Consider the following 22,058-nt stretch of genomic DNA (forward strand, 5'->3'; position numbering starts at 1 on the left):
AGGTCTTCTAGTTCAACCCCCTGCTTAGGCAAGAAACCCTATACCACTTCAGACAAATAAATACCTACATACACACAATACATATGCATATGCATATACATATACAGCTGTAATTTGCTGAAATGCATGCAATTAACGGCTTCACTAATGCAAAACTGCTTGTATTCAATTGCTTTATAGGTCGCTTGATTGGACTTTGGTAGATCACCTAGAACTGTGATTGGTGAACCTATGGCACGCGTGTCAGAGTTGGCACGCAGAGCCCTCTCTGTGGGCACGCACACGGTCACCAGCTCTTCTGTTTCTGCCATACGTATACGCACTGGCCAGCTGATCTTCAAGCATGCTGGAACCCCAGAAACCTGAACACCAGCTAGCCAATGCGCATGCACGCTCTGGCCACCTGGTCTTTGGGGCTCCGCACTCTGGCCAGAGGTGGCACTCAGCAGGGTCTGACCACTTCTGGAGAACTGGAAGTGGAAACTTTGAGTAGTTCGGAGAACTGGTAAATACCACCTCTGGCTGGCCCCGCCCACATCTGTTCTCTGCCTCCTGAGTCCCAGCTGATCAGGAGAGAATGGGGATTTTGCAGTATCCTTCCCCTGCCACGCCCACCAATCCACACCTACCAAGCCATGCCAGGCCCACTAAGCCACGCCACATTTTTACTACCACAGAACTGGTAGTAAAAATTTTTGAATCCCACCACTGGCTCTGGCACAAGTGACCAGCTGGCCGGCACGCATGCACATGCTAAAAACCAGAAGATGAGGTGGATGGTGTGCGTATTCACACCAGCCAGCTGGTCTTCAAGTTTCCAGGGTTCTGGCATGTGTGATCCAGTTTGGGCACTCGTTGCAAAAAAGGTTTGCCATCCCTGACCTAGAATGTCTTCAAGAGGAGGAACTGTAGAATAAGCTGGCAGGAATCGCCAACACTGCAGAAGACAGGCTTAAGATACAGAAGGATCTTGACAAACTTGGACATTGGGCACTATCTAATAAAATGAAATTCAATGGTGAAAAGGGTAAGGTTCTACATTTTGGCAACAAAAACGAAATGCACAGGTACAGTATAGGTGGTACCTTGCTCAATAGTAGTAACTGTGAGAGGGATCTTGGAGTCCTAGTGGACAATCATTTAAATGTGAGCCAGCCGTGTGCAGCAGCTGCCAAAAAAGCCAACACAGTTTCTAGGCTACATCAACAGAGGGATAGAATCAAGATCACGTAAAGTGTTAATACCACTTTATAAGGCCTTGGTAAGGCCACACATGGAATACGGCATCCAGTTTTGGTCACCACGATGTAGAAAAGATGTGGAGACTCTAGAAAGAGTGCAGAGAAGAGCAACAAAGAGGATTAGGGGACTGGAGGCTAAAACATATGAAGAACTGTTGCAGGAACTGGGTATGTCTAGTTTAATGAAAAGAAGTACTAGGGGAGACATGATAGCAGTATTCCAATATCTCAGGGGTTGCCTCAAAGAAGAGGGAGTCAAACTATTTTCCAAGGCACCTGAGGGTAGAACAAGAAGCAATGGGTGGAAACTAATCAAGGAGAGAAGCAACTTAGAACTGAGGAGAAATTTCCTGGCAGTTAGAACAATTCATCAGTGGAACAGCTTGCTTCCAGAAGTTGTGAATGCCCCAACACTGGAAGTCTTTAGGAAGATGTTGGATAGCCATTTGTCTGAAACAGTATAGGGTTTCCTGCTTAGGTTGGGGTTGGACTAGAAGACCTCCAAGGTCCCTTCCAACTCTGCTATTGTATTGGATTGTAAGTCAAGTCAAAATGAGAATGTCTGCTCTTTAAATGAAACAACCCCCTAGGAAGCCTGGAGCTCCTTCTCAAAATACAAATGTGTCAATTTTTCCATGCATGAACCCGGATGGCCCACTGGGATCTGCTAGACACAGAGCTGTCAGGCAGAGAAGGTCATTATCACATCCATGGCTCCTTCTGACTGACAGCAAACCGTTAGCCATGGGAGGCTCAGACAGGAGAAGAGGGTGTTTCTAATGAAACACTGGCTCCTTTCTTGCATCTCTTCATTTCTTTCTCCTCCAGGACACAGGACCTTCTCACCTTTGACCTCAGTTGGTCAAGAGATAGTCACTGGAGGTCTCCCAATGAGATTGGGATAGAAGGGAGATCGCATTCTCTTGAAGAAGCCAAAGGATGAAGGGAAACCTTTCAGAAGAGTGTGTTTGGGCTGCACAGGTGGAGCATAGTAGGATGGGCACCAAAGGCAGGGAGAGGAGACCACCAAAAATAAATGAAAATCTCAAACACTCTTACACGTTGACATTTGCTTATGTATATATGTATACATACTATATGTACACATATAGTTCTGATTCATTAAAGGGATGAGCTTCTCCCTCCCTCGCTCCCCAAACACACCACATTTATACACACAAACACCCCTTTCAAGTTTGACAAACCCTCTCTATCTGAGATCCTTGGTTGACATGTATTTCTCATACCTACCTACCTACCTACCTACCTACCTACCTACCTACCTACCTACCTACCTACTCTATCTGTCTGTCTGTCTATCTATCTATCTATCTATCTATCTATCTATCTATCTATCTATCTATCTATCTATCTATCTATCTATCATCTATCTATCTATCTATCTATCTATCTATCTATCTTTCTATCTTTATCTATCTATCTATCTATCTATCTATCTATCTATCTATCTATCTATCTATCATCTATCTATCACCTATCTCTAGATCTATCCATCATATCTAAGGGTCTGTTACTATTACTATCCATGAGATGGAACAGTCTTCTTAAACCAACTCTAACCCGAAACCCTTCAAAGCTTCATTTTGTTTCTTGCTTGTTTATCTTACATCTCGCCAAAGTGATCTTATCTGGTTTGCGGGCGCTTTTTCCCCCCTCCCTGCCCAAAACATTTCTGGTCTTCTCCCTCCCTCGCTCCCCAAACACACCACATTTATACACACAAACACCCCTTTCAAGTTTGACAAACCCTCTCGGCATGGGAGGGAGAGAAGAGATTCTCAGGCTGTGATCAAAACCAGATGCGTGCAACCAGATGTTCAAGGGTCAAAGGAGCCACAGCTGGGAAGTCTTCCTGCCTTTCCACTCCTGGTCTGCAATTGGTCAATGCAGCAGCCCAGGAAGGGGGCTCAGGCAAGCCACCGGAACAGACGCCCCCCCAATGCTGGAAAACCGGGGCAGGAAAAGCAGGAAAATAGAGGGGAAAGGACACGCAGGGTCTTGAAAAGAGGAATCTTGGGTTGGAAGAAAGTACGATTCCAGCATTTAGCTGAATGGAAGAGGATTCGTTTTTCTCCTCGTATAACTGGGATAATTAGAAAGCAGTGGCGAAGCGGTGTGTTTACTTAGGGGGGAGGGGAAGAAAAGTCATCTCAAATTCAGAGTCAATTTCTTTTCAAGTGCAGATGGTTTTGCATTTTTCTGGAGAACCTTCACGGAACTAGCAAAGATGGAACATCTGGAGCAGTGTTTCTCAATCTTTGGCTAGTCTTTGGGGATGTGCACTTCCACTCCGAATTCTCCAGAATAAGAGAATAACAGAGTTGGAGGTCTTGTAGTCCAACACCCCTGCTTAAGCAGAAGACACTACACCCTGGGTCCCCTACTTTTCAGACCTCAGGGACCACTAAATTCATAATTTTAAATCCCACGGACCACTAATATGATCTGACTAATGACCTGCTGGGTGGGCCTGGCTAGGGGGTCAAGGGACTGGTTGGGCATGGCCAACTTGATGTCACTCACGTCAAGGGGTACCTTGCCGGCCTCTACTCGATCCTTCCCTCCACGCCAGTCTTCGCCCACCCGGACTCCTTAGGGCCCCAACAGGAAGCAGTTGTTGGAGCTAAGCAGCCACCAGGAGAAAGAGTTGGCAAAAAAGCTCAGTTCAAATTGGATCTGACCGAGAAGGAGGCTCAAGCAGGAGACCTTCAATGAGGACTACGAGCAGAGGCTTTACAAGCAGAGGGAAGGCCTGCGGGAGGGCAAGGCCAGGTACCGGCGCCTGGAGGCTCAGCGGGCTGAGATGGTCAGCCAGTTCCAGGCCATGATACAACCTACTAGCGGTGCTTCCCTCCAGCCTTCATCCAAAGCTCTGCATCAGGAAGCTGAAGAAGACCCCAAGTCAGAATTTCTGCCCCCCCCCTCCCCTCCAACCCGCACAAAATGACACTGAAGGGAGAGACTCTCTGCAGCAACTCAAATGTTCATTGCATATATCCGTCCCAGGGGCCGTAGTTTGAGGAGCCCTGATTTAGTGAAATATAAAAAAAGCAAATAATTTTTCTGCAGACCACCAGTTGGTGACCGCTGCCCTATTCCATTCCAGACAAGTGGCTGTCAGTCTCTTCTTAAAAGCCTCCAGTGATGCAGCACCTACAACTTCTGGAGGCAGGCTATTCTACAGGTTAATTGTCCTCACTGTTAGGAAATATCTCTTTCGTTCGCTCCATTGTTTCCATCCCTTGTTTCTCGGCAACTCTTAAGGTACGTGGACTTCAACTCAGAATTCTTCAGCTAGCAGGTTGGTTGGGACATTCTGGAGCTGAAGCCCACACCTTTTAAAGCTGCCGAGGTTGAGAAATGCTGTTCTCCATGCCAATGGTCAAAGAGGATATGAAGAGAAGCAGAAGTTGAGGTTAGCTCATCAAATCCTGAAAGTTTTGGTTTCTGACTTTTTGCTCTTGAGCTTCTGCTGGAAGCAAAGTCCTGAATCCTGAGTTAGCTTTCTGGAGAAGGAAGACTGATTGCTGTATCTGGCACCAAAGCACAGCCTTCAAAGCAACCGTGTCAAGGCTTCCAAGAAATATGCTTTCAAGGAGACCAATTTAGTTGCGCCAATATGTTCTACTAAGCTCCTTTTCTGGAAGGCTTTGCACAGTCTTAGTAAACTGCCCGGTTCGGCATGGTTATTGATGCATTATTGAGAACAGGAAGATGTCACATGAGCCCAGGACATAGCAACGGTCATAAATATGAAGCTGTTGCCAAGCGTTTGAATTTTGATCACATATAATACAATAATACAATAGCAGAGTTGGAAGGGACCTTGGAGGTCTTCTAATCCAACCCCCTGCCTAGGCAGGAACCCCTATAACATTTCAGACAGATAGCTATCCAACATCTTCTTAAAGACTTCCAGTGTTGGGGCATTCACAACTTCTGGAGGCAAGCTGTTCCACTGATGAATTGTTCTCACTGTCAGGAAATTTCTCCTCAGTTCTAAGTTGCTTCTCTCTTTGATTAGTTTCCACCCATTGCTTCTTGTTCTACCCTCAGGTGCCTTGGGGAATAGTTTGACTCCCTCTTCTTTGTGGCAACCCCTGAGATATTGGAAGACTGCTCTCATGTCTTCCCTAGTCCTTCTTTTCATTAAACTAGACATACCCAGTTCCTGCAACCGTTCTTCATATGTTTTAGTCACCAGTCCCCTCATCATCTTTGTTGCTCTTCTCTGCACTCTTTCTAGAGTCTCCACATCTTTTCGACATCGTGGCGACCAAAACTGAATGCCGTATTCCAAGTGTGGCCTTACCAAGGCCTTATAAAGTGGTATTAACACTTCACGTGATCTTGATTCTATCCTTCTGTTGATGCAGCCTAGAACTGTGTTGGCTTTTTTGGCAGCTGCTGCACACGGCTGGCTCATATTTAAATGGTTGTCCACTAGGACTCCAAGATCCCTTTCACAGTTACTACTGCTGAGCAAGGTACCACCTATTCTGTACCTGTGCATTTCATTTTTGTTGCCTAACATGCTCACTTCTTGGCCATGAAACCTTCAGCTAACTCTGGAAGTGATGGTCCCAAGTGAAAAGTGGGACAATCTGGCCACCCGAGGTGGAAGGACCTTGAATGGAGGCCACAAACTCCAATCTACCCCAAAGCAAACAGGAAACTAGGAACTATAATTCAAGGCAGATGTTCCCCCTCGCATGGAGAAACGATAGCTCACAATTAACTTCTTCTCTCGGGAGGAGGGGCTGTTGCTTGGCTGAAAACCTCAAGTCATGCTTTCTGTTCTCCAGATGGATGCAGAAATTCAAGGACTCATTCTGGGAGAATCAGCTGGGGGGGGGGAGGTGTAGGAAGTTCGCACCCACCCCTCTCCCTAGAAAAATGAAATATTCTAGGAAATATTGAAAAGGCAGAATATTATATTTCCCTGGGTGAGAAATGGAGAAACATGTTTTTTTAAGGAAGGAAGCAGACTCACCCTTAACAGCCCCCACCATCCTCAATAGCCCACAGAAGATGTCTGCACTTAAGAGATAAAGAGACAGCTAGGTCTATTCCTAGGCAAATGTCCTCAACCAAGATCCAACAAAGGTAGGATTAGTCCTCTACCCAGTGGTGAAATTCAATTTTTTTTACTACCAGTTCTGTAGGCATGGCTTGGTGGGTGTGGCAGGGGAAGGATACTGCAAAATCTCCATTCCCTCCCCACTCTTGGGACAGCCAGAGGGGGGATTTGCCGGTTCTCTGAACTACTCAAAATTTCTGCTACTGGGATTCCAGAAGCTGCTGAATTTCACCCCTGCCTCTACCCATCTCACCACATGGCACCTGGGAAGGTTACATCACCCGGAAAGGCTCAACCAAGCCTGGGACTCAGGACAGCCTACAGAATTGCCCCTGCATGGCCCCGTGGGAGTCTGACAACCAATCAGAATACCTGCTCAAATTCAAAAGCCCAGAGAGGGCATAAAACCAGGGCACTCTCAGCATCTCTTCCCTTTTTCCCCCCCTTCACCAGACATCTTCAAGGCATGTGGTCCTATTCACCATTAAAACCATCTTTCCAAGCAACTTCCATGAATCCAGTGTCTTTTTCCCCCATTCAGAACTGAACCCAGATGGACATTTCTTCCAACAGGGGGAAAGCAGGGGTGAAATCCAGCAGGTTCTGACAGGTTCTGGAGAACCGGTAGCGGAAATTTTGAGTAGTTCAGAGAACCGGCAAATGCTACCTCTGGCTGGCCCTGCCCCCATCCATTCTCTGCCTCCCAAGTCCCAGCTGATTGGGAGGGAATGGAGATTTGCAGTATCCTTCCCCTGGAGTGGGGAGGGAATGGGGATTTTACAGTATCCTTCCCCTGGAGTGGGGAGGGAATGGAGATTTTACAGTATCCTTCCCCTGGAGTGGGGAGGGAATGGAGATTTTACAGTATCCTTCCCCTGGAGTGGGGAGGGAATGGAGATTTTACAGTATCCTTCCCCTGGAGGGGGAAGGAATGGAGATTTTGCAGAATCCTTCCCCTGCCACGCCCACCAAGACACGCCCACAGAACCAGTAGTAAAAAAAAATGAATTTCACCACTGGGGGAAAGCCATTTGATCCACATAGCTGAGCAACCATCCAGCTCTTGCAGCTATGCTTTTCCAAATTATTTCTTTTTTCAGGCTATTTACAGATTACCTGATCGAGGGTGACAGGAGGGGTGGGGAGAAGAGAAGACCAGCTTCTCCAGCTTTTGTGGAGGGGTAGGGGGAATTGCTTTGGGTGATTTGGGGGGGTGAAGGCACTGCAGAATTGCTGGTGTTTTCCTAAAAACAAACCTACGTGTGAAGGGAAGCGATCCCTCTGCCGAAAAAGGGCCAGGGGCTGCCAAATTCTGGCTAATGCAAATGTGGGTTCTTTCTGGAAGAATGTAAAACCAGGGTGTGGGAACCAGAAGGTCGTAGAGTCTCCCTCCCCCCTCAATGTTGCTTGGTTTCCTCTTTGCTTTTTATCAGTTGGCTTTTGATCGTGTTCTTGATGAGTATCTCACTTTTGTGTGTGTGTGTGTGTGTGTGTGTGTCGAAATCCTCTTATTCTGAACCTCCCTATAAATATTTATCAGGCCTATCAGTTCTTTAAACAAAAAGCCCGAAAACCCCCTCTATGTACAGAGGGGAAGGATGCTTGGCTTGTCCAGGGCCATCCATGCTCGATGAGATCACTGTCTTGAGGCTGAATTAAACCCAGACTGGCTTTGGCCGGAGCTGAACAAGCTTAGCTCTTACGGCATTTTCTGTAAAGGGAAGGATAAGAAGGGCCAAATTTTTCCCAATAACAGAGAGATGTTCTAGCTGGACCAGAATGGAAGGCCTATCTCGTTTGGCTTCCTGTCCCCACAGGGACTGCTAGAAATTTTATTTATTTAGTTGTAGGGTCCTCGGTGCTCTCTCCCAGCTTGGTGGCTTTCTTGCAGATGTTTCATGACCACCCCAGGTAACGTCACCAGCTCTAGAAGGGAGCAGAGTTTGCTCTGTTATTATCCTTTCCAGCACTGATGATGTTACCTAGTTTGGTAATGAAATGTCTGCAAGAACACAACCAAGCTCAGAGAGCAGCAGGGAACCCACAGTCCTCGTCCTCCCCTAACACAGGGGTCAGCAACCTTAAACACTCAAGGAGCCGCAAAGGTCCTAACTGGAAGTCCCCCGTTCAATTCTGGAGCCGACCAGAAGTCCGTTTCCCCCCCACCATAGAGTCTCCTCCTAGCATGGCGTCCTTTTTCCTCTGCCGACCGGAAGTCCGGTTCCCCCCACCATAGAGTCTCCTCCTAACGTGGCGTCCTTTTTTCTCTACTTGCCCTACCCGAAAGCCCTGTCAAATTGTGGAGCTGACCGGCAACAGGGAGCTGCAGCAGAGGGATGAACGAGCACACATGGCTCCAGAGCCACAGGTGGCTGACCCCTGCCCTAACAGCAAAGGAATTAAAATGGGACAGGATCCAATCTGGATTGGTCACCGGGACCAGAGGTTTTGTCTTCCAGTTTTTGGACTCGTGCTGGAGCCTCTCTTCAGGAAACTTCTCTCTAGAAGTGTGTGTGCTGTTGTGTGTGTGGTATTTATTTATACACCGAAGAAGCATTGCAAGGCAGCCCTCCCGAGCTCCGTTTTCACTGGCAGAGGGTTGCAAGAAGCCATCGCAGCTGAAAAGGGAGCTCGGGAGTGCATTTTCGGTGGCAGAGCGCTCGGACAACCACAGGCGCCCGCGACACGAGTGATGTCGAGCTGGCCACACCCACCCTGGCCAAGCCCACCCCCAGGCTCCAAAGATCAAACACAACCCTGATGCGGGCATCAATGAAATCAAATTTTGACAACACTGCTCTAAGACTTTCCCTTCCCACAGCCCCATTCCAAAAGACGCTCGTCCTTCCTTATTCTCCGGAATGCAACCGCTCACCTTTTCTGCATTACTTTCCCCCATTGATTTAAGCTCTTCACCCATTTATTGCTTCTAACGTGCCAAGCAGTCATTTTCCTCACCCCGTGCCTGTCAGGAGATGTTGGATTCTGATGCTTATCAGAGCTTTTCTCAATTTAGGGTTTCAGGTAACTGCTTTTTAGTAAAGTCAGAGAAGAGTTTAGAGACCGCCTAACAGCCCTTTGTGTACTTATGCCCAGGTAACATTTTCAGCAAATTCTATCACCTTGCAAGCCACCCAATTACCTGCATTCCATCCATTTATTGCCAGGCATTCTCACTCACGAGTTTCGTGAAGCATTTAGGAAAATGGTTTTACTGGTTACAAAAACATGCCCAGATGCAATCTCTATAAGTATGGAAGCTCCTGAGATAGAGATAATTTCACGCTCACCTACAACCATGATGTTGAACTCAAATCCGGTTTTCATGGTCTTGATACGCATCTGGTCCAGGACGGCCTCAATCCCCACGTAGCCGAATAGTCCGCCGTCCGTGGTCTTGAGGGCTGGACCATCCTGGGGAATTGGTTCTCCTGCTAGATTGTCCTCCATGCTCAGCTGCTGAAGCTTGGGATGAATCTCTGCAAAAAGGAAGAGAAAACGTAAATTGTAGGCAACCGGTTCCTTCCTCCTTTTCTTGCAGTTTTTGTTGCACTTCTGTATATTAAGTCTGGAGCAAGAACGAAAGCAAAACACACCTTTTCCCTGGACGCAGAAATGCAGCCTTGAAAGAGACACAACTTCTGTCTAAGATTGCGTGCTGCAAGAGACGGTGAGGAGGCTGGGACAAGGATGGAAGAGAGAGGAGACCTAAACAATCAAGAAACAGAAGGGGAATCCCTACTTGGCAGTTGGTCTCATAAACAGCAACTCAGCTCTGTAAGACAACAGAATAACAGAGTTGGAAGGGACCTTGGAGGTCTTCTAGTCCAACCCCCTGCCTAGGCAGGAGACCCTGTTCCCTTTCAGACAAATGGCTGTCCAGTCTCTTCTTGAAATGGGTACAGCTGTGCCTGCATTTTCTGCATCGCATGAGAAAAGTACATCTTTCCACTGTCCTAACCACTTTCTATAGAGGGACAATGGAGACCATCCTGTCGTATTGCATTCAGTCTGGTTTGGAAAAATTACTGTTTCAGAAAGAAAGGTGGTAGAGAGAGTGGTGAGGATGGCAGAAAAGATTATTGGCAATTCACTCCCTTCTAACCAGGACAGACCATATAAGCCAGGGGTGTCAAACTCAGACAGAGCATCAGGCTCTAAAAACCAAGAAATGCTGAACTTCTAAGCAGTTTCAAAATATCAGAATAACATTTTTAGAAGAGACCTTGTAGGTCTTCTAATAGCCTCTTGCTCTAGCAGGAAACCCAATACCATTCTAGACAAATTGTTATACAATCTCTCTTTAAAATCCTCTAGTAATGGAGCATCCACAACTTCTAGAGGCAAGTTGTTCCACTGATTAATTGTTCTAACTGCTAGGAAATTTCTCCATAGTTCTAGGTTGCTTCTCTCCTTGATTAGCTTCCACCCATTGCTTCTTGTCCTGCCCTCGGGTGCTTTGAAGAATTGGTTGACCCCCTTCTTCAGATGTTTTAGCTTCCAGTCCCCTAATCATCTTTGTTGCTTTTTTTGACACTCTTTCAAGAGTCCAACCATCTGGAGTATCTTCCTCAACATGAGCAGAGTCCCCATGGTGCTGGTTTTCCATGCTGCATGCATCAGTGGTGGGATTCAATTTTTTTAGTACCAGTCAGTGGTGAAATCTAATTCCCTCTGCCCACTGGCTTTGTGGGCATGGCTTGGTGTGGAGGGTCATGTGACTGGGTGGGCGTGGCCAACTTTTCACTTTCAGCTTTATTAAAAGCTTTTTTAAAGGACTTTTTCCCTGCCGGTTCGGGCACACTAGCAGGGAAAATATGTTTTAAAAAGTGGAAAAAAAGCTTCCATTGGAAGCTTTTTTTTTACTACTGGTTCGCAGAACCAAGGACAGTCATCCCTACCAGTTTGGCTGGCTGAACTAGGAGGTTTTCACCCCTGCTATCGGTTCTGTGGGCATGGCTTGGTAGGCGTGGCATGGCTTGGTGGGCATGGCTTGGTGGGTGTAGCCGGGGAAGGATACTGCAAAATCTCCATTCCCTCCCGATCAGCTGGGACTCAGGAGGCAGAGAATAAATGGGGGCGAGGCCAGGCAGAAGTGATATTTGCCGGTTCTCCTACTACTCAAAATTTCCGCTACTGGTTCTCCAGAACTGGTCAGAACCTGCTGAATTCCACCTCTGGCATGCATCCAGGTTGTGTCATGTTTGTCTTCCATGGCCGTTAGGTCAAGGGAGAAAAATGAGAAAGAGAAAAGTGAAAGTACATTCAAATGCACAGCAACATCTCTGACAAAGGTCAGGCCTTAAAGAGACGTTTAACCAAAAGAGGCTGGAGGGATGCCTCCATTAGGGAAGGGAAAAGGTAATGGGGGGAAGAGAGTTGGCACCCAGCCCAGAAGTTGGGAAGCTTTGCAAAGGCACTGTGGAAGGGAAAAGGGGTTAGTTTCTTCCCCACCTCCCCCCCCCAAAAGAGCAGGGGGAAGTCTCTTCTTAACATTTTAAACCATTGAGGTTTGACAGATCTCTTTGCTATTCTTCTTTTTTTCAAATTCCCAGTCTAAAGAGAAGGTGATGCATTTTTCTGGGTGGTCTCCCATTCCCAATATTAACCAGATCTGGTCTTCTTAGTCCAGGCTGGCTAGATGCTACTCCAAATACCAACTCACAGGCGAGCCAAGGAGTTAGATATGGTGGCCTTGACTTGTGTAGTGAGTGGTATGGGGTACCTCCTAGAGTGAACTCCAACAGGATCTGACAAGATCTGGAGAACCAGTAGCAGAAATTTTGAGTAGTTCGGAGAACCAATAGTGGAAATTTTGAGTAGTTCGGAGAACCAGCAAATGCCACCTCTGGCTGGCCCCAGAGTTGGGTGGGAATGAAGATTTTGCAGTATCCTTCCCCTGCCATGCCCACCAAGCCACGCCCACCAACCTACACCATGCCCACCAAGCCATGCCCACAGAACCGATAGTAAAAAAAAAGAATTTCACCACTGGGTACACTCTTTTAATTGCAATAGCTTTTCCGAGACAACAGCTTCATGTCATTATCTTCAGAAGATGACCCTGGAGGGACAAACCCAGTTGTAAAAAAAGCATGTACGTTTAAGGTCATCTTGGAGGTGAAAAGTGTGCATTTGTGATCTACATGCACTTGTACGATCAGATCTTGTGACTTCGATCACTCTTATTAATAAGAAAGGAAGAGGAATTCAAATCTGAGCCATGGCATTGGAGAGAGAGAAGCTGAAACCCAAACCCTCTGACCTAACCCTTCAATATTTATGACAAACCGATAGCCTGGAATTGCCCAGGTATTTATTTATAATGGGAAAATGTCCAGACCAAACATAATTTCTAATGTTGGATTTACCCCCTTACCAGACCCCTTCTGCAGTACTGTGAAGCTGTTACCATGGCAACTCCACTGCGCTGCACAGTAGAAGCCATTTTAAGACACAACATGCTGTATCTTAACAGAACACACACCCTGAGGGGTTTTAGGGGTGTCTTACCCCACACAGTATTTGTTTCCAGAGACTAACTCATCTGTGTACCAAGTTTGGTTGAAATTGCTTGAAGCGTTCCAGAGTTATGCTGGAATATACATATACACAACCGTATATATATATATACACATACATACATACATACATACATACATACATACATACATACATACATACATACTATATATAAGGAAGGAAGACTTAGAACTGAGGAGAAACTTCCTGACAGTTAGAACAATTAACCAGTGGAGCTTGCCTCCAGAAGTTGTGAATGCCCCAACACTGGAAGTCTTTAAGAAGATGTTGGATAGCCATCTGTCTGAAACGGTATAGGGTTTCCTGCCTAGGCAGGGGGTTGGACTAGAAGACCTCCAAGGTCCCTTCCAACTCTACTATTGTATTGTAAGAAGAAAGAAGAAGGAAGAGATAGATAGATAGATGGTAGATAGATAGATAGATAGATAGATAGATAGATAGATAGATAGATAGATAGATAGATAGATAGATGATAGATAGATGATAGATAGATAGATGATAGATAGATGATAGATAGATAGATAGATAGATAGATAGATAGATAGATAGATAGATAGATAGATAGATGATAGATAGATGATAGATAGATAGATGATAGATAGATGATAGATAGATAGATAGATAGATAGATAGATAGATAGATAGATAGATAGATGATAGATAGATAGATAGATAGATAGATAGATAGATAGATGATAGATAGATGATAGATAGATAGATAGATAGATAGATAGATAGATAGATAGATAGATGATAGATAGATGATAGATAGATAGATAGATAGATAGATGATAGATAGATAGATAGATAGATAGATAGATAGATGATAGATAGATAGATAGATAGATAGATAGATGATAGATAAATAGATAGATAGATAGATAGATAGATAGATAGATAGATAGATAGATAGATAGATAGATAGATATGCAGTGTTCCGCGTAGGCAACTTGAAGATGGGTGGACTTCAACTCCCAGAATTCCCCTGCCAGCTGGCTGGAGAATTCTGGGAGTTGAAATCCATCCATCCTCTGCTGAGGAACACTGGTGTAGAGGGATAAGGACTTCCTGATTCCCCACCCGCTCCAAATCTAAGGCAACTAATATTTAAGAAGGGGGGAGAGGGCCAGCCCGAGTTTGGTGACTCCCAAAGGCCATAGAAGGCAGAAGCCTTGAATCTCACATCTCCCTTTGTTTTTCTGGTCAACTAGTTCTTAGCCTTTCATGCTAGCCCTGGGGGGCAGCTGCTTGCAATTATTCAAGAAGAAGATGAAGAAGATGACAGAAATCCTGCCTTTATCTCTTTTCCTGTCCACCCCCATTTCCCAGAGGGTGTGAGGATCAATCCATCTGCACTTGGAACAGCGTGGGAGCAACGTCCTGTTGTTCTCCAGAGCTTACGGCTCTGGCTAGATCCCTCAAAAGAAAAGATGTTGGCCAAGATCAAGGACATCCATCTCTCCTCCTCCTCCTCCTCCTCCTCCTCCTCCTCCTCCTCCTCCTCCTCCTCCTCCTCCTCCTCCTCCTCCTCCTCCTCCTCCTCCTCCTCCAATATTCCCAGCTGGGCTACAGCCACGCAAGCAGAGAGGAGCCTCTAACAGTGGGATTTGTTGTGAAGAAACCTTCCGTCAGCTAGTAGCTGCCAAGGAAGAACGTTCAAAGAGCTTTGAGTTGGATTGGGCCAGCTGCGACTATCCACGGGGAGTCCTCCACTTAGGAGCACGTCTCCATTGCTAAGAGAGGCATTCGTTAAGTGAGTTTTGCCCCCGAGTTTACGACCTTTCTCACCACAGTTCACGCTTGTTACTGTATTTTTCGGACTATAAGACGCACTGGTGTATAAGACGCATCAGGATTTCGAAGAGGTAAGTAAGAAGAAAAGCGTTTTTGCCTTCCCTCGGCCCCCAGCAGCGCCCCAGGGCTGGGGCAAGGCAAAAATGCCCCCGTTTTTGCCTTGCCCCAGCCCTGCTGAAGCCTGAAGAGTGCCGCTGGGCGCTGGAGGGAAGGCAAAAAAGCCTCAATTTTTCCAAAAAATGGCCCGTTTTTCACCTGTTTTTTGCAAAAACGGGAGCATTTTTGCCTTGCCCCTGCCCTACTGAAGCCTGCAGAGGACTTTTGGGGGCTGAGGGAAGGCAAAGAAGCCTCCGTTTTTGCGAAAAATGGCTTGTTTTTTGCAAAAATGGGATGCGGGGGCTGGGCTTTGAGAGGCCAAAAATGGCTTTATTTGGTGTGTAAGACGCACCAGTATTTCCACACTCTTTTAGGGGGTGGGGGAAGGTGCGTCTTATATTCTGAAAAATACATTAAGTGAAACCTTCCAGTAATTAAGTCACTAACGTGGTTGGGAAGAGAATCACTGCGCTTGTTAAATTAGTAATGCGTTAGTTAAGTGAACCGGGCTTCCCCATGGACTTTGCTTGTCCGATGGTTGCAAAAGGGAAATCACGTGACACTCCCCCCCCCAAAGATGCTCCAATAGTCATAAATACAGACCAGTTGCCAAGCATCTGAATTTTGATCACATGACCACGGGGATTCTGCAACAGGTTGTAAGTGTTGAAAAACAGTCATAAGTCACTTATTTCACTGCCGTCGTAACGTCGAACAATCTCTTGTAAATCAAACGACTGAAGCAACAGGTAGTCCTTAACTTACAACTGTTCATTTAGTGATCCCAAGAGTGACTTATGATCTGTTGTAAGTCCTTCGCATCCGGCACCTGTGTAATTTCAAACAGCCACTGGAGGAGTGGTTGTTCAATAAGGAACACCTGTATGCCTCTTCATCTTGGACTGGTCCTTCTGCTGCCCATTCCTACCACCAGAGCCATGATGGTCTACCCCAGAGGAAATGGAGGGATAGAAATTTGAAGCTCCTGAGATCAGAATAGAATAAGAGAGTTGGAAGGGACTTTGGAGGTCTTCTAATCCAACCCCCTGCTCAGGCAGGAAAGCCTACACCACTTCAGACAAATGGTTATCCAACTTCTTCTTAAAAACTTCCAGTGTTGGGAGCATTTACAACTTCTGGAGGCAGGTTGTTCCACTGATTAATTGTTTTCACTGTCAGGAAATTTCTCCTTAGTTCTAAGTTGCTTCCTTCCATGATTAGTTTCCACCCATTGCTTCTTGTCCTGCCCTCAAGTGCTTTGGAGAATAGTTTGGCTCCCTCTTCTTTGGGGCAGCCCCTGAGATATTGGAAGACTGCTATCCTGTCTCCCCTAGTCCTTCTTTTCATCAAACTAGACATACCCAGTTCCAGCAACCATTCTTTATATGTTTTAGGAAGGAGGGAGGAAGGCTTCATTGATATGGGAACTGAGGATCATTCATTCTCCCAAATATTTATTCCATGTGTTTAATCCTCACTACAAGTGATAATTTGTTAGGAGCACTTTATCTGCAGTGATCCAGACTTGTGCATCAGATGGAGGGGAAAGGTTGCAGTTTAGACACTCCCTATTCAAATCAAAACATCACCTACATTCACACATGCAAGTTTGCAACAGCAAATGTCACACAGATTAATCTTCCCCTCTTGGCACAAGTATAAAGGCGAACTTGGGTCTGGACATGCCACTCTAGATAGCATTACTCAAAGTTAGATAATAAGCGTATCGGGAGAACAGTTCCCCATTCAATTTTTACTTCCAGAAGACTCTCGTTCCGAAATTACATGGAGAAACCTTTAGTATTACAGCTAGTTCAGAAAAGAAGTGAGAACAATCAACCAATGGAACAGAAGTTGCCTTTGGAAGTTGTGGGAGCTCCATCACAGGAGGCTTTCAAGAAGAGATAGGACTGCCATTGGTCAGAAATGATGCAGGGTCTCCCGCTTGGGTGGGTGGGGGGTTGGACAAGATGACCTACCCTTCCAAATCTGTTATACTGTTAAAGTTTGACACCTAGGTAACCACAGAAATGATCTACAATATCAGGTAGGATAAGAAGTCTACGTAGACTAGAGACAGCATCGTCTCCTGGATATATTAGGCTTAACCAGCTCGGTTAGAGAACTAACATCTGCATTCATACAACATCATCCATTCAATGTTTTAATATTGCTTAGATCAATTAATCAATCAATTAACCAGTGAAAGGGGTTGCTTTTAGAAGCTGTGGGTGCTTCATCACTGGAGGTTTTTAAGAAGAGACTGGACAACCACTCGTCTGAAATGGTCTTCTGCTTGAGCAGGGGGTTGGACTAGAAGATCTCCAAGGTCCCTTCCAACTCTGTTATAGGCAGTCCTCGATCTTACAACAGTTTGTTTAGTGATCATTCAAAGTTACAACGGCACTGAAAAATGTGACTTTTATGACCGTCGTCCAGAGTTATGACCTTTTAAGCATCCCCAATTTATCATGGACCAAAATTCAGACAGTTGGCAACAGCTTCAGATTTATGACCGTTGCTGTGTTCGAAGATCACCTTTTGCGACCTTCTCACAAGCAAAGTCAATGGGGAAGCCAGATTGGCTTAATGACCGGGTTACTAAATTATCAACTGCAGTGACTCACTTAACAACCGTGGGGAGAAAGGTCGTGCGAGGAGGCAAAACTCAACAAATGTCATGCTTAGCAAGAAAAATTTTGGGCTCCAATTGCGGTTGTAAATGGAGGACTACGTGTATTCTGTTAATCCCTCACTCTGAAGATCCAATATTGTAGAGTCAATATTTGAGTCAATATTTGCAAGAATGGTTCTTTTAAAACCCCAGGTCAGGTCCACCCACCACACTAAGCCATGGAGCATCTCAACGCCAACCCAGAGAGAAACCTTTCGCTTCTGTCTGTACATTAGGATCTAGGTTGACGGATGTCTACTCCCTTATTCCTTCTGTTTGCAACACAGGGGGTTGATTTCATTTCTAGGTCTTGGATCCCAGAGTCCAGGAATTCTGGTACCCTTTGCTCCTCCATGGATTCCCATTCTGGCTTTGTGTAGGCAACAATCTCCTAGCCCTTTGTCCCCGATCTGAGGAGGAAAAACAGCCTGCCGCCTTCATCACACAGTGGCAAGGATGCTAAAATACAACCACAGCAATGAAATCCTTTCCAACAATGCACATTCTCTCTCTCTCTCTCTCCCTCCCTCCCTCCCTCCCTCCCTCCTTCTCTCTCTCTCTCTCTGTTCATCATATACACCTATCTTTTTTTAATGGGTTTTTGATGTCAGATAAATATCTACCTCTCCCTGAGGACAACCAGCCACCAGAAAAAGCCTGCAGAGGTGCAGAAAAACACACACACACACACGAGCTGAACGAAAGAAGCAGGAACCAAGAGAATCTCCACGCCCACCTACTCAACTAGAGAGGATGGCTTGCTCAACCACAAAAAAGGAAGAAAGCCACGGAGGGTCAAACCCAGAGCACACGCCGGTCCGGGGTTACCATCAACTCTGCCATCCTGCAGACACATCCTGCCAGGCCTTAGCACCCTATATCCTCTTCCCCCCACCAGCCCACCACTCATGTTCTTGATGTCTTCTCCGAGATGACCCACCAGCGGTGTGGTGGCCACGCCACCCAACCCTGAAAGTGGGCAGGAGAAGAGCACTTGCCCCTAGAGAACAAAGCGGCTGCCAGGGAGGGGGGGAAACAAAACAACCCCCCCCCCAAAAAAACTCCATCAGTCCTGGAGACAAAGAAGATGCAGGCGAGATTCAACCTTTCTCCTGATTTCCTTGAATTCAGCCTTCTCGAACCAAGTGGGGAGATGCCCCCCCCCCCAAAAAAGCCAGCTATTGTCCAGCTTGCATTTCTGGCTTTTCAGCCCAAGACGAAGCTCTGGCAACTCCAAGAGGCCCCACCCCTCCCCAAAAAATCCAGGTAAGCAGCAGGATCATCTGTATCCTTACCTTTGCTTTCAGCTGCCCATCATTCTGCTTCTGTCTGTTTCAGGGGCTTCGGCAAAATGGGCAGCTCCGCCCTCCTGCCAGTTCCCCTTTTTGGGTTTCACACCAGAGTGCCACTCAACGCACCCAGCCTGCTTCCAAGCACATGACCAGAATATCAATCAGTCCCTCCCCTCCCCTCTCCTTCTCTTTCCTGGGACCCCCAACCCCCACCCCCTCTTTCCTTCAAAAGGTGACCGGGGTGGGGCTGGGGAGACACAAGGCCATTCAGCAGCTTTTGCCCAATAGACTGGCCAGGTTTGCTCCCTCCTTCCCAGCGAGCAAGCAAGCCCTTTTGCATTTTAAAGAAAGAAGGGGGAAGGGTGCCAAAGGAAGAAGAAAAAAAAGAAGGAGAAAATTCAGCTCTTCCGGGGAGGAGGAAAGGGGGAAGAAGTTAGGGGCCAACTGGCCAAACGTTGCACAAATCACACACTCACACACACCCCTCCTTGGTTTTGGAGAAGGGCGCATGCAAAGACTGTGTTTCTGAGCCTCCTGCTTGGAGCAAGTTTTTTTCCAATCTAATTTAATTTTTTAAAATTGTATTTATTTTGTCAAGCATGTATAAGATAACAGATATCAGTATACTGTAAACACGACTATGAACGCAGGGAATGGATACGAATAAGTGGGGACAGGAGGACAGGGATGGTGGGCACTTATGCACGCCCCCTTTACGGACCTCTTAGGAATGGGGTGAGGTCCACGTTAGATAGTTTAAGGTTAAAGGTTTGGGGAAGAAACCACAGAGTCAGGTAGAGCATTCCAGGCATGGACCCCTCTGTTGCTGAAGTCGTATTTTCTGCAATCGAGTTTGAAGCGGTTTGTATCTATTGTGATCTCGTGCACTGTTGTGGTTGAAACTGAAGTAGTCATTGACAGGTAGGACACTGTAGCAGATAATTTTGTGTACTAAGCTCAGGTCAGACTGAAGGCCTTGTCGTTGTAAGTTGCCTAAGTCCACAAAATCTCAAGCCTGGTGGCATAAGGGATTCTGTTGTGAGCAGAGGAGTGCGGGACTCTTGTCAAATATCTCTGGACTCGCTCGATCGTATTCATGTCTGATCTGCAGTGCGGGTTCCAGGCAGACAAGCTGTATTCGAGGACTGGTCTAGCGAAGGTTTTATACGCCCTCATTTGCAATACAATTATTATCAGAGAAGAAGCTACGCAAGATTAGGCTGACAAGCCTCAATGCCTTTTTGGCAATTCTGTTACAGGGAGCTCTGACACTTATCTCTTCCCAAATAAAAATAAAAACCAAAATTGAAAACACAAAACAAAACACCACAATGCAAAGGTAGAAAACCCACCTGCTCCCTCCCTCCCCAATCCCAAGAACTGCATTACATGCTCACTTCTTGGCCATCCTGTTTTCTGCACTTGAAATGTTGTACTTACATGGGGATAAATGTTTGTGTATGGGTAGTCCTCAACTCGCGACCGCAATGAAGGCCAACATTTCTGTTGCTAGGCAAGACGGTGGTTGTGTGAGCCATGCCCCGTGTCGCATCATAGCTTGGTCAGTAAATGAATGCCCCCTAAATGCACTGGACTACCATCCCCCTTTTCCACAATGATGCCACCTGTGGATGATGGGAATGGCAGCCCAACCCATCTGGAGCAGGGGTGAAATCCAGCAGGTTCTGACAGGTTCTAGAGAACCGGTAGCAGAAATTTTGAGTAGTTAGGAGAACTGGCAAATGCCACCTCTGGCTGGCCCCAGAGTTGGGTGGGAATGGGGATTTTGCAGTATCCTTCCCCTGCCACGCCCACTAAGCCACACACCACGCCCACCAAGCCACACTATGCTCACCAAGGCATGCCCACAGAACCAGTAGTAACAATTTTTGAATTTTACCACTGATCTGGAGACTGCTAGGTTGAGGAATAGCAATAGCACTTAAGAGTTATATACCACTTCACAGTGCTTTGCAGCCCTCTCTAAGCGGTTTACAGAGTCAGCCTCTTGCCCCCAACAATCTGGGTCCTCATTTTACCCACCTCGGAAGAATGGAAGGCGGAGTCAACCTTGAGCTGGTCAGGATTGAACTGCTGGCAGTGGGCAGAGTTAGCCTGCAATACTGCATTCTAACCACTGGGAAGGGAGGAAGGAAGGAAGGAAGGAAGGAAGGAAGGAAGGAAGGAAGGAAGGAAGGAAGGAAGGAAGGAAGGAAGGAAGGGCAATAGCCCTTAGACTTATATACTGCTTCACAGTTTCTTTACAGCCCTCTTTAAACGGTTTACAGAGTCAGCCTCTTGCCCCCAACAATCTGGGTCCTCATTTTACCCACCACGGAAGGATGGAAGGCTGAGTCAATCTTGAGCCTGGTGAGATTTGAACTGCTAGCAGTCGGCAGAGTTAGCCTGCAATACCACTTCCTAACCACTGTGCCATCTCCCCCGGGAGGCGATGGAGAAGTGGTTTGGTGTATGATTTTAACCAGGGGTAAAATCTGGCAGGTTCTGACAGGTTCTGGAGAACCGGTAGCGGAAATTTTGAGTAGTTCGGAGAACCAGCAAATGCCACCTCTGGCTGGCCCCAGAGTGGGGTAGGAATGGAGATTTTGCAGTATCCTTCCTCTGCCATGCCCACCAAGCGACACCACGCCCACTAAGCCACGCCCACAGAACTGATAGTAAAAAAAAAAATGAATTTCACCACTAATTTTAACCCCCTGTATTACTCTTGTTACAGGGCACGGTTTTCTGCTGAGGGAGTTGGGGGAGTCCTGTCAGATCTGGAAGCCATTTTTTACATTGGGCCTGAAGCAGGTGTAAAATGCTACCGGTTCAGGCGAACTGGTATTTCCGATGATCAGCTGGGCGATGATCACCTGTGACTAGCGATAGACATTAGCTAGAATTGACGGATTTCATGCTTTCTAGCTAATCTAAATCACAGCAGATTTCTCCCCCTCCTCGCTGTTCTACTTACCTTTGCAAACTCGGAAGGCTTCAGAATGTTCCTTTTTGTAGCACTGTGCGGGTGCGCCTCAGGCGCCAAGCATGCACTCAGTAGTAGACTTACAAACCGGTAGTAGACCTCAGAGGATTTCCCCACTGGCTTGAAGACCCAATGTAAAAGATGGCTTCTTTAGGTCTGACAGGGACACATGTAAAAATGATTCATAGGTTGACTCATTGGCTTGGTCTCTTAGGAGGCAATAAGAGAAAACACCAAGAGGAAATATCTCCTTGGCCTTGAGGATGTGAGACCAGCCAAAGAAGCTTCAGAGGAATAGAAAGACATACCACACACACAAAAACCCACACCA

General features: G+C 46.5%; 1 protein-coding gene across 1 annotated transcript in view; it reads right to left on the reverse strand.

Moving 5' to 3' along the window:
• Positions 1–22,058, reverse strand: part of SEPTIN12 (septin 12) — a 75,471-nt gene that overhangs the window by 20,147 nt on the left and 33,266 nt on the right. The window contains exon 4 of the mRNA XM_081966083.1: positions 9,633–9,821. Within this exon, the coding sequence (XP_081822209.1) occupies positions 9,633–9,821 (189 nt within the window). The remainder of the gene's footprint in view (positions 1–9,632; positions 9,822–22,058) is intronic.

This window comes from Natrix helvetica (assembly GCF_964273705.1).
Source record: "Natrix helvetica genome assembly, chromosome: 13".
NCBI classification, from domain to species: Eukaryota; Metazoa; Chordata; class Lepidosauria; order Squamata; family Natricidae; genus Natrix; species Natrix helvetica.